The sequence below is a fragment of the Strix aluco genome, chromosome 4 (genome assembly GCF_031877795.1).
Source record: "Strix aluco isolate bStrAlu1 chromosome 4, bStrAlu1.hap1, whole genome shotgun sequence".
Taxonomy (NCBI): Eukaryota; Metazoa; Chordata; class Aves; order Strigiformes; family Strigidae; genus Strix; species Strix aluco.
The window spans coordinates 90,720,198-90,731,662 of record NC_133934.1 but is presented as its reverse complement, the minus strand read 5'-3'; the positions used below and the strand labels follow the sequence as shown (position 1 = coordinate 90,731,662).

Sequence of the window (11,465 nt, the reverse complement as noted above, 5' to 3'; positions counted from 1 at the left end):
ATGTCTCAGGAAGTGCTGCCCGTGGAGGTGCCAGAAATACTCTCTTACATGAATCCAGGGAAGGCCATGATGCTATCAAAAGCAAGAGCACTACAGGTAAGAAAACAGCTTTAGAAATTTGCTTAAGGTCCACGGCATTTGACAGAAAACAAAATCCTGCTTTGTGAGTGTGTTTATATAGAAGCTACTGTACAAACTTACTGTCTGATGGAGCTAGGCAGCAATGTCTCTGCCTGAAGGAGTTTAAGGTGACATGTTCTCTTTGCGGCTACCAGTGGTAAAAGTCTTCCTAATTCCACTGGAGCCAAAGATCTCAGCTTGAAAGGCAAAATGAGAGAAGTCAGCATAGCAAGAGAACAGAAAAAGAAGAGAAAGTGGAAAAAATGAACAAGGAAGGAAACAATTTTTAGGGGATTGAATAATCAGCCTGAATTCAGACCCAGTCTTAAAAAATCTTTTTTCTTCCATAATTAAATGCTACTTTTATTAAAAGCTTAATATATATGTACTAACAGCAAAATTTTGACATGCATATTAATGTGACAAACCCATATTTTGTTATGGGAAAAGGAATAAGGACAGGATAGAGCATAGGGATAGGGAATGGAATTCTATTTCCACATTCCCATTCTTGTTCTGAATTTTCCATTTTATTTTTCATTCTCTGGGTCATTTCAACATTTGCATTTAATTTTAACTGTAGTATGTTATATGTTGTTCTGTGTACTCTTTGACTGGATGAAGGCATGTAGCTTCAGGAAGTACTCGGGAAACAGAAACAGAATACTTTCAATAATATTTATAAGGACTGTCCTTTAATGGTGTTTTCCTACAAAGCGTTTCAAAAGGGGGCACCTTACATTGTAAAATATTTTGGAAGTATATGTGGTGGTTTGTTCACTGTGCTGAACACTGTAACACAGCTGGGTGTAACCAACAGCTATTCTAACTGGGGTTTCAGCATAAGTTATTGCAAGTAGGAATTAATTATCTACCCTGATAATGCTGCTGTTGTTGTTTTAATGTTATCATTTATTACTTCTTTCTTTCTTCAGGATGAAGATTCAGACATCAATTCTTTGGGAGATGGTGAACAGAAAGAAGAAAATGAAGGAAGTACTGTACCAGACAAAGGTGATTTCAAGGTATTATGAACAAGAACATTTAGAACCAAGGAGGGCGGATGGTTTTGTTTTGCTCAAAAAGGGAGAAGGCTCAGGTAGATAAATAATGATGGCAGCAGTTTGAGTGTTTCAAGGGAAACACCCTTAAATTTATTGTTTGGATCATTTTATTCCACTTATGTTTATGATTTTTCAGAATTGCTTGTTGTATTTCTCTTATGTTTTATTGGGAGCATGCAGAATATCTACTGTTTTAATCACTTGCTTGTAAAAGAAATGCATTGGTGAGCTTTCTATTTCACAATTATTTTTGTAAGGGCCAAAAGTAACAGTTATGCATATTCTGCTGTAATGGCTTTGGAAGTGCCATCTCTATCCTAGCGATTCATGGGGGAGTCCTGGATTATCGAACCCTGATTTTCCACCTCTTCTGTGCTCCATTAGAAAAAAACTGTAACAGGGGATTCTGTGAAAGGAGTGATGCTTGAATGTGCTAGAGGTATTTCTTGTTTTTAAATATCAGTCATAGGTTTATTTTTGTTACAAATAACTGATTTTGATAGGGGTTCTCATTCTGCCACTTTGTTATCTGTGCAGTAAGTACAGGCATTGTTTCCTATCTGTGAGGATTAGAGAACTGTGACTCATATAACTGTGTTGTCCCAAGAAGCATCTACTTCTGAGGCAGATAATTCTATGAAAATTTACATTATAATCCATGCAGATGAGTTAAACTGAGACAAAATGAAGCTGAAAAGGAACTTTATCTGGAAATTGAAGTAATCCTGTAAACAGGCAGTCAGGTGATCTTAGTGATAAGCTAGTTATCAGGTAGTCCCGGTACAATTTAGACACTGAGAAATTTAAACAAATTCTATTTCACATTTGCAGTATTTTTACTGCACACACACTTTTCAAAGTTTAGCTTTCATGTTTGTCCAGTGTTAGGATTTTCATTTAAAAAAAATTAAAAATCAGTGGCATTAAAAGATTATACTGTATTTTCTCAGGATATATTCTATCAGTCCTGGGTCTTTGTGGCATTTCATCTTGCAAATATTTAGCTTACAATATCTGGTATCTCCAGCCTGTGGAGATACCAAAATTCTGGACCATGTATAGGATGAATAATTTTGTGGATAGTTAAAACAGGCCGAAAAACAATTAATTGATCAGTCTTTGGTATAATGCCTGCTCCTTACAAGGGGTAAGGAACCTAGAATCATGATGAGAGAAAGCAAAAAGATTTGATCTTCCGGGTTATAATTACCTATGATAATTACAGATACGACATGTAGCTTCTTGTCTCCATTTCTTAATCCCACATAGTGATGTGTTTGTTTTTCCATTATCTACTCAGATTTAGATCAAAGACATCTAAGGGTCATGAAATTTCAAGGGGGCACGTGTGTCAGTAACGGACCAAAAGAATCATCTTATGCATGTGGGACCATAACCTTCTTCTAGACCACTATATTGCCCCTGTCTCTCACCTAAGGATTATTTTTAACATTTCATAATTCCAAAAATTCATGACAATCCATTGGTAATGGACTGACGAGTTGTTATTGCATCTGGTTACAGTCACTGTTTTTCCTCTAATCAGAACATAGTACTCTATCCTATGCACTTGCATGATCATGACTTGATTACTGTAGCAAATCATGTGTTTATGTGAAGGACACATAAATGCTCTTATCTTCTGCTCAGTTTTTCTCAAATATAAATTTTTCATCCCTGAAACTACCAGAAGACTTAAATATGAGGGTCTCTGCCTGCTAAGAGGGATCATCTGTTAGAAGCATACCACAGCATATCCCAGCAACTGCACGTGCCTTTAGGCCAACATAATGATTTTTATCTGCATTAAGAAATCTATATTATTCAGGCCTTGGCTGGTCCTTTGCCCCACGCTAAAGCAGAAGGCAGAGCCAGCTCTGGTATTTTAGACAACAATGCTTATATTAAAATATTTAAGGATTGCAGCAGGTCTCATACAATAATTAGCATGAGGGAAGGGGAGGGGAAAAATTGGATGCATAGTTTTGAATTCAGCATGAGCCATGTCTTAAAAACGGTAAGGTGCCTCATACCTCAGGTCAAGTGGTACCTTATTTCCCTGCCAGGCAAGGGCTCCTTGTTCTTGCAGGGTTTGTGCAGCTGTGAGAACAGCAGCACTTGAACAGAAGAGGGGAAGGTTAAACCCTCACCCTTGTGCAAAGCAGGACCTCTGGCTTCTGCTGGGTTTTGGAAGCTGGAAGCAGCTCCTGAGATCATGGGAACAGTGGGGAGCGGCCATGCTGCATGGTGAGGTTATGAGGAAGTTGCAGCTGCTGCCTCTGTTGCAGGTGGGACTCCAGCATGTGAACCAGGAGCTGAGGCAGGCAGCTGGTGCCAGGCATGTCCCACAGAGACAAGAGCCTGCTGTCAGGAGCAGCTCCAGCCCTAGGCTTGGCAGCAACTCCTGAGCCACCCCCAGCTCTGTGGTTCTTGCAGGAGCATGGCACTAGCAGTGGCTCTGCTCAGCTGCAGAAGCTGTTCTGATCCCAGGTGCCTCACCTGCCACCCCGAGTGGTGGTATGGGGATGTCTGGGATGCCTAAAATGCAGAGTGCTGAAATGACATTCTCCAGCATGCCTCCCACTTCAAAAATGAACCTTGCAAAGTCAAAGGAGACCACTTCCCATCAGCTCATAACTTTGAAATATGGTTTGTCTTATCCACATTTGACCTCAAAAATGTAAAACATCTGTGTCTAAGATAGACCTGTAGATTCCCTTGAGAATCAGTAGTCAGAAAAATAGAGATTTTCAGAGTATGTTGCATGTCCTGTGGTAATGTCTACCTTAGGATGAGACTTCAGAAATGCCTAACAGCTGTCAGATGTAAACACCTATTTTATAGCTATCTGGAATTAGATGTGATGAGTCTCAACCCTCAGATGGTTAATGCTCAGTCTAGTTTCTTTCTCTCATATTTGTTCTTGTTGTGAAGGGCAAAGCAACGTAAGAGGGCTCTGTCTTTTCGTGAGTGGACTGTTCTATTCCCCTGGCTACAGTTCTACATATGGAAATAATTTTGAACATGCAGTTGCATGCTCTGCATTTTCAAATGGAGCTTTTTTTCAAAATCAGAAAAAATCTGGTTGTTAAACATATGGGAACACTAAGAGATGGAAAATGATGTTTACTGAAAGGGCTATGCAACTAGCCTGAGTTATCAGTCAAATAATAAATCTCTGCAGAAGTTGGTATTACTGTGCACTGAGAGTATCCATGTCGTGTCGATCAATATCTGAAGTTCTGCTTTTTGGAAATGTGTTTCAAGCACAGTATCATCTGCACAGTCTTATTCCTTGAAAGTGTTCAGACTCCCATGGTGGATGTATGTATGAGGAAGCAACGATCTGAAGGACACCATTCTTGTGGCCTTGCATATACCTGTCATGCTCCTGTGGACACAGATAAATTTTCCCAGCTGGAACAAGGGTTACAGTGGCCACATGCGTGAAAGGGGTGTTTCCATCCAGCTGTGGGAGTTTTTAATTCACCGATATCCAACCAAGATTTCTGCTAATTCTGGTGAAAAGGTGGTCTGATTAGAAGAAGTTATGTTACTAATAAAAAACATGAAACACATGGCTTGTGAAAACCAGCCGGGGACAGCAGCAGTCCTCGGCACCCCCCAGCCCCTGCACAGCCCTGCCAGCTGTCGATGGAGCTGCCACAGCCCCAGCGCCTGGAGGAGGCAAAGGAAGGAAGCAATTAGAGTGGCTGCTTTTCTGTCGTGGAGCCTGGGTTTGTCAAGAATGAGGAAGACCTTCAGAGACATGACTAAACAGCAGCCAACCACGCTCGGCCCAGGCAGTGTGCCACAGTGGGGTCCCCTGGCACATCCCACAGCAGTGGGAGACAGGCGCCAGGAGGCTGGGGCAGGACTTGTCTGAGTGATGTTCACAGCCTGAAGCATTCCGATTAACAACTTTAAAAATTTGAGGATGCACATTCTCTGAGGAAAGGTGACTCTCAGACAGCTCAAGATAGGCACTTCTTCACACACCACCAGCTCTAGAAACACCGTCAGCTGCAAAGTATTTTAGTTCTTTTGATTTGATCCCTGGCTACCATCTAGTTAAATTAGCACCTGGGGATGAAGAAAAGAGTGCCCTGGTGACATCCTGTGCGTGATTTCATCTCAGCAGAATGCTTCTCTGGGCCAGGAATGCAGGGGGACCTTAGTCAAGTCAGGGAAGCTATCTGTGCCAGGAAAGGCTGCTGTGCCAGTAGATGACATAGAAACAGATAGTGTCATTATTATTGGGTGACTGCAGGAAAAATGTGTGGGTGGAAAGGAAGCTCTTTTCATAGATAACACATTTTTTTTCAGGTTGGCCTGCAGAAATGGCCTTTTTCAACTGCTGAAAAAGTAAATTGATTGTCCTCAAGGTATTTTAAAATCTTGTCTGATCTTTGCATGATGGCTTGTGGAATAGCATGCAGTGTGGTTGCACTCAAATAGGTAATGGTACCAGCATACTGTGGCACACATATTTTTTTCTGCTTCCTCATCATAATTTTTCATCCAGCGTGACAAAGGCCACCTCTTCGTGAGACTAGATGAAAGGCATTCCACATTTCATGTAGAGAAGCAACAGCTGAGCACCTGCTTGGAGGACAGCTGCTTTTTGGTGATACAGTTTTCATCACACACATTGAAGATGAATTTAAAGTTCTCTGTATTTTTTTTCTGTTATGATTGTTTTGAAATAAGTACCAATCTAAAAAGGGCAACAATCAAGACTGAGAATGTGTTGGCTGGCCCTGCTGATTCAAGAGTAAATTCTCCTCTCTAGATCAGTGTTGTTGGGTGACTGCTCTCTGTTTTAGGAAGGTGGCTACAACATTCTGTTACCTGATCAAACATGTATGGCAAACCAAGACGTTAACACCCAAAACCATAATATGCATTGACCCAACATACATTTGGCTGCACTGTTGTGGAACTGTGAGACTGGGGTAGTCTGCAGTAGGCATGGTGGACTGCTGACTGTCCGTACCATTGATATTGCAAGCCAGGAAGATGTTGATAGCAATAGCCCATGCTGGAAGAGTCTGTTAGATGAAGAAGCCTAGAGACTGAAGAAAGGTACTGAGAGAAAAGCAAGTAAAAAAAGGTAAAGAGGAATAGCCATCCTGTGGTCTCATGGACTCTTGTCTCATTAAGGAGTACATTTTTGAGCTACACAGCCACTTGTGATGTGACAGGATGTATTAAACAGCTAAAATAGTGGAGTAATTTACAGCAATGCTTCTTGAGATGGATGCATGCCACACATACCTACATCTGAATATAAGCGACTTTAAAGAGGGCTGGGACAGACCTACAGAGGCAAAAATCTGCCAAGAATGCAGACAGCCTGCATCACCAGAGCACTCATGACAGAGAAATTTCTGTTTTCAAATTCTTACTCACCCGGGTGGGAGAAAGTTGGAATCATTCACATGACAGAGAAATCCTTTACTCCCACCAGCATAGTAATTTGGTGCCAAGTATCATACCATGTTATTTTTTTTTTTTTTTTTTTATGGGAAGTGGTGGAAAATTGGATGAAGAGACTATGAGATCTGCTCTATGTTTGATGGAGCTGTTGTGTGGAAAATCCCAATAAAACTTTGTTTTGGGAGTACGGAGAAACTAGCAGTGTACACCCTACTTGTGCACTGCCATCGCAGTGTGCCATATTGCACGTATCTATGCTATACACATGTGTACATGAAGCGCATGGGAGCACAATTTGGGAAGCACCAAACTGAAGACAAACCAACAGATAGACAATCAGTGAAACAGTCACAAAGTGACCACATCAATCTTGATTTTATCAAAAGCAAACTACAATGTGACAGTGCTAAACAGTTGTTGTAGCATGTCCTTGTTAGCCCCAGGGCAAGACATTGCTTGGGGTCTTCCACCACCAAAGGTGGAAACCTTTCCGTATGTGGAACATCATGACACAGCAGCAGCCTTTTTTTTTGTTAAAGAGATCATAATACGCTTTAGTAAACAGAATAACAGAGTTTCTATCCTTTGATTTGTGCATGCATAGCTACTACTTTCTTTGTTTGTATAACTAGACCCTAGTATATCATGTTATGGTTGTCACAGTTGCTAGTTAAAGACATTTCTTTTGGTTAATATGTTACTGGAATTAATTAAAATAGGAAATCCTCCTGGGAGTAGTAGAACTAGCAAGGCCTGATCACAGCATGATTTCTGCTCTCCCTGTTGTCTTTGCTACCCCCCCACCAGCAGGTGCAGGAGCTGCCATGATGGCTAATACCTGGCTGCTGCCTCTTCTTCGGGTAACTGGCTGGTGGCATCTGCCTCTCCCCTGGTGCAAGCGCAGGCCCTGATTTCTGTAGCTTCTGTGAAGCCACTGATTTTTTTTGGTGAAACTTCAGTAAGTCTTTTTGTGAAACCTGCAGCTCTGACAATTGATTTCCCCATGACAGGTGGGGAAATTTGGCTAACACATTAGAAAGCCATCACATGGGAACCACGAGACAGGTGATCAGATGGCAGAAACCGCGTAATAATCATTTAAAAAAACCCCAACCTACTGCGCCTCCTTAATGTCTTGTATCTAAGAATCTCAAACTGCTTTGCAAATATTGAATCCATCGGTTCTCACTCAAGCAATGACTTTTGCCTGAGGAAGCATAGCTGGAGCTGATCCAGGAGCTGGCAGCACCTTGCGCAATCTCTGGAGATAAACGGCTTCAAGAATTGCCCTGTGCTTATGCAGGTCCTACCAAACAACGCGTTTCTGCCTTCTAGGGCATATGCTGAGGTGCCCAAGCTCATTCCTAACATGTGAGTGTGGTGATCCACCTTTGCTAATTACCCAGCTGAGAAGAAGGGTTAATTAACTGGGTGGAGTACTGTATTAATATGGCTATACTGTTTCTGAAATGTGAACCAGTGTCCTTGCATGGGGTAGCTCTGAGGACATACCCCTCCATCAGTTGTTTGCAAATTTTGCGGCTTCTGTTAGGATGTTTCTCCTTTGAGAACACTGGAAATAGAAGGTGGATGGATTGCTGAGGGTGAATTTCATGTAGAAGTACTAAAAAAGGAAGAAAACAAAGAATTCTTGAGGCATATACAGGAGGGGTGAAAGCAGGAACCATTTTTAAGATCTCAGCAAAACCATTTTAACATAACATGATGTGTTAGGAGAGAGAAGACATTTTAAAAAAACATTGAAAAAATAATTTGTTGTGACAAAGAAGGCCTAATTGTCTTCCTATCTGAAAATAAGACCCTTTTTGCTCTGTTCTCTTACAAAAAAAAAAAAAAAAAAAAAAATTGGCAGCATTACACATATTGTTTTAAGTGAGGTTCTTCCAGCATCTCTTTATCTGCCTTAACATCTATTCTGTCTGCTTGTTTATAGTCATTCTAGGAAGTCTCTGAAGTGCTATAGAAATAGAAGGATGCTCCTAAATGAGAGGAAATCAGCTGATAAAAATAGCAGTTGTCAAAAAGAATGATTTGGAGGGCTCTTCTGTAACCACTTATTCAGGTGGAAATTTTTCTAGGAGTGTGAGGAAATGAACCTGTGTCACAGCCACAGGAAATGCTGATTTATTTATTGGCTTTGTCATAGTAGCCTTTGCAGATAGGTCTGAGCCAGAGACAGCTTTATGGAATGAGCCAGCAGGAAACCGCCTTCTTTAGAAGAAGGAAATCACATTATCCTCTAATAGTAAATAGGAAGAGGTCCCTGCAGTCACAAAATCTGAAGAGGCTTGTTTTATAGAAGGTTATGGTTGAGACATTCAAAGGGACCAAAGGAAGTTAAGCACTTTCAATCTTAAGGGTTTTTTGAAGGGAAGTATTGTTCTTTATCTTTCTCCAAAGGCAACCCATACCTAATTCCTTACCCCCTAAATCCTCTGGAAACAATTCTCAGCCATTGGTTTATCACATAGTTTGATTTACGAAAGCTTAGATTATTGTTACTGTTTTCCCAGTACAACTGTAAAGGGAAAAAAGAGATATCTATGTGTTTGAAGCAGAAGGCAAAAACACCTCTCAGAGAGTGGTACTTTGGGTATATCCTGTGAGAGTCAGTGACAACAAATATTCTCCACAGTGCTCTTTTCAATGAAATGGGACCTCATGGGAAGTTACTAAGGGGATTGACTGTAACTGCATGTATTATGCCAGCTCCACCATGGTGCTCACCAGTGCATTTACTCTGTTCAAGACACTTATTGTAACAATGTTGTAGAACTAAATTCCCGCAATTTCAGAGCAAGGGGTTTTGCAAGTGTCTCTCAGACAGTATCAATTGGCAGGGATTTATCCCTTTCTTTTCTGCTATGATGAGCAGTCCAGGGTCTCCATGTAACACAGCAAAAAGACAGTTAAATGTATAAAATGTTAAAACAAGACTTCTTTAATAGCAGAAGTTTGTTGCAGATTTTCATCTGCAGAGTAGTGAGACAGCTGACACAATTTTTACTGACTGTATTATTGTTTTTTAGCACTCGGTTAGTTTGCACATTTGACACTTTTCCCCACTGAAGGCTTATTCATACTCTGTTTTGAACTGCCCTTCTCCAGATAGAATCCTCTCCCTGCTATCTGCTGACTGTAAGGATCATCCGGATGAGAAATCTCCAGCGAGTGGACACCTGTAAGTATCTCTATTCTTAGCAGTATCTCGGTACAGGCAACAAGTTGTTCTTTTTATAATTGTATAGCAACCTTTTTCCGAGTGTTTCTGAAATAACCCAGTGTTTGTGTAAACTAATTGTTATAAACCAGGTCAGTTCTTGCTGCTTGCTGCTGTTTCATTATATGTTATTCCTGTACATTCTGGTTCATTTTAAGACTTGAATGTGTTTTTGAGGATAAGTACTTTCTCTGACAGAAAGGAGAGTTTCTGACACGGATAAAAGATCACATCCCATGTTTTCAAAAGCAAGGGGTAATTTTGCTGTTGGGTTGTAGCACCTTGGGAACTGTGGCTGGGAGGAGCAAATTTTTTCATCCCTCCCAGTCTTGATTCTGACACAGATGAAATGAACGAGAAAAAACTTTCCAAAATCATTACCACCAGGCTAATGCCATTATTAATTACCCTGAAATGACTATCAAAAAACTGCTGACTGAGAGCTGGATGCCTTGTCCCTTCTAAGGCTTCCGTAGCAGTCCTGCAGTTGTGCAACTGTGTGAGTCACATGGCAGGAAAGTGGTGGGAAGTGAGTGAGCAGGAAAGGAAAATACCACTGTTTAGTTAAAGGACATGGACTACCCACGCATGCATTGAGGGGAGGCTTTTTGCACAAAATAGGCAAGTTAAGAGTTTGTTTTGTTTAAAGCAATACAGCTACATGACTACCTGTGACAGAATGCTGAAACTAGCTCTAGGGTGAGTGTGGAAGGGAAATGGTGTAACCCTGACATCCCTCTTGATTCTTCTGTTTCACTGTGAGCAGCAGCAATTGGCACTATAGTCTCCTGCACAGGAAGAGCGAGGGAAGATGTTCTGAAAAGCGAAGATCTGGATTTACCATGCAGTACCATTCCCATCTTACCTTGTGGTTGTCACATGTTTTTCTGGAAGGTATATCAGAGGACTTCCCTGTGTCACAGCTGCGAGTCAGGGATATGCTAGCCGTATCTTAGGTCATATCATTGGGTTGCACCCTCTGCACCTGCACATCCCTCCTGGTCCATGGCTGTGGCACATGTGTGATGATGCAATAACACAGAAAGGTTTCATCAAGGACTCATCTCATATCTTCTGCATGTCAGACAACAAGGCAAAATCACAAATAACTAGGTTGTAGAGATTGTGCAAGCAGAACTGAAGCAATATTTTGCATTAAATACACAGCTGACTAGTTTGCCTGCATGTACTCATATAATTAAGGATTGTTGATACACTTTGTATCTCAAAGTACAGTTAAGATACAAGAATGATGAATCACATCAGTAGAACAGAGTACTTTGGCAGCCAGCCAACAGTCATTGATCTCCAATGATAAACCTGAAGTCATGCGGTAGTCATACAGAATTACTTTTAAAACATTTTAAAATCAATATAATTACTTCTAGGATCTCCAAACATATTCGAATACCTATTTTTGCAGTTTCAAGATTCTTCAGAGCATTATTATCTGCATAGAATTTCCCAGATTAAAAAAAAAAAAAAAAAGAAAATAACAGTCATACAGAATCAAATTAATGCTCATAGAGTTCTCTGAGGGGGGATATACTTGGTAAGTCCACTGCAAAAGCCTCTGACACTTGAGGAAATGGAGTAACAAA

The 11,465-nt window shown here is 40.8% G+C and overlaps 1 protein-coding gene across 1 annotated transcript in view; it reads left to right on the top strand.

Moving 5' to 3' along the window:
- LOC141923296 (cytosolic phospholipase A2 epsilon-like) overlaps positions 1-11,465 on the top strand; it is a 34,738-nt gene continuing 23,273 nt past the window's right edge. Inside the window, exons 1-3 of the mRNA XM_074824179.1 lie at positions 1-96; positions 1,056-1,145; positions 9,753-9,825. Coding sequence (XP_074680280.1) covers positions 1-96; positions 1,056-1,145; positions 9,753-9,825 — 259 coding nt within the window. The remainder of the gene's footprint in view (positions 97-1,055; positions 1,146-9,752; positions 9,826-11,465) is intronic.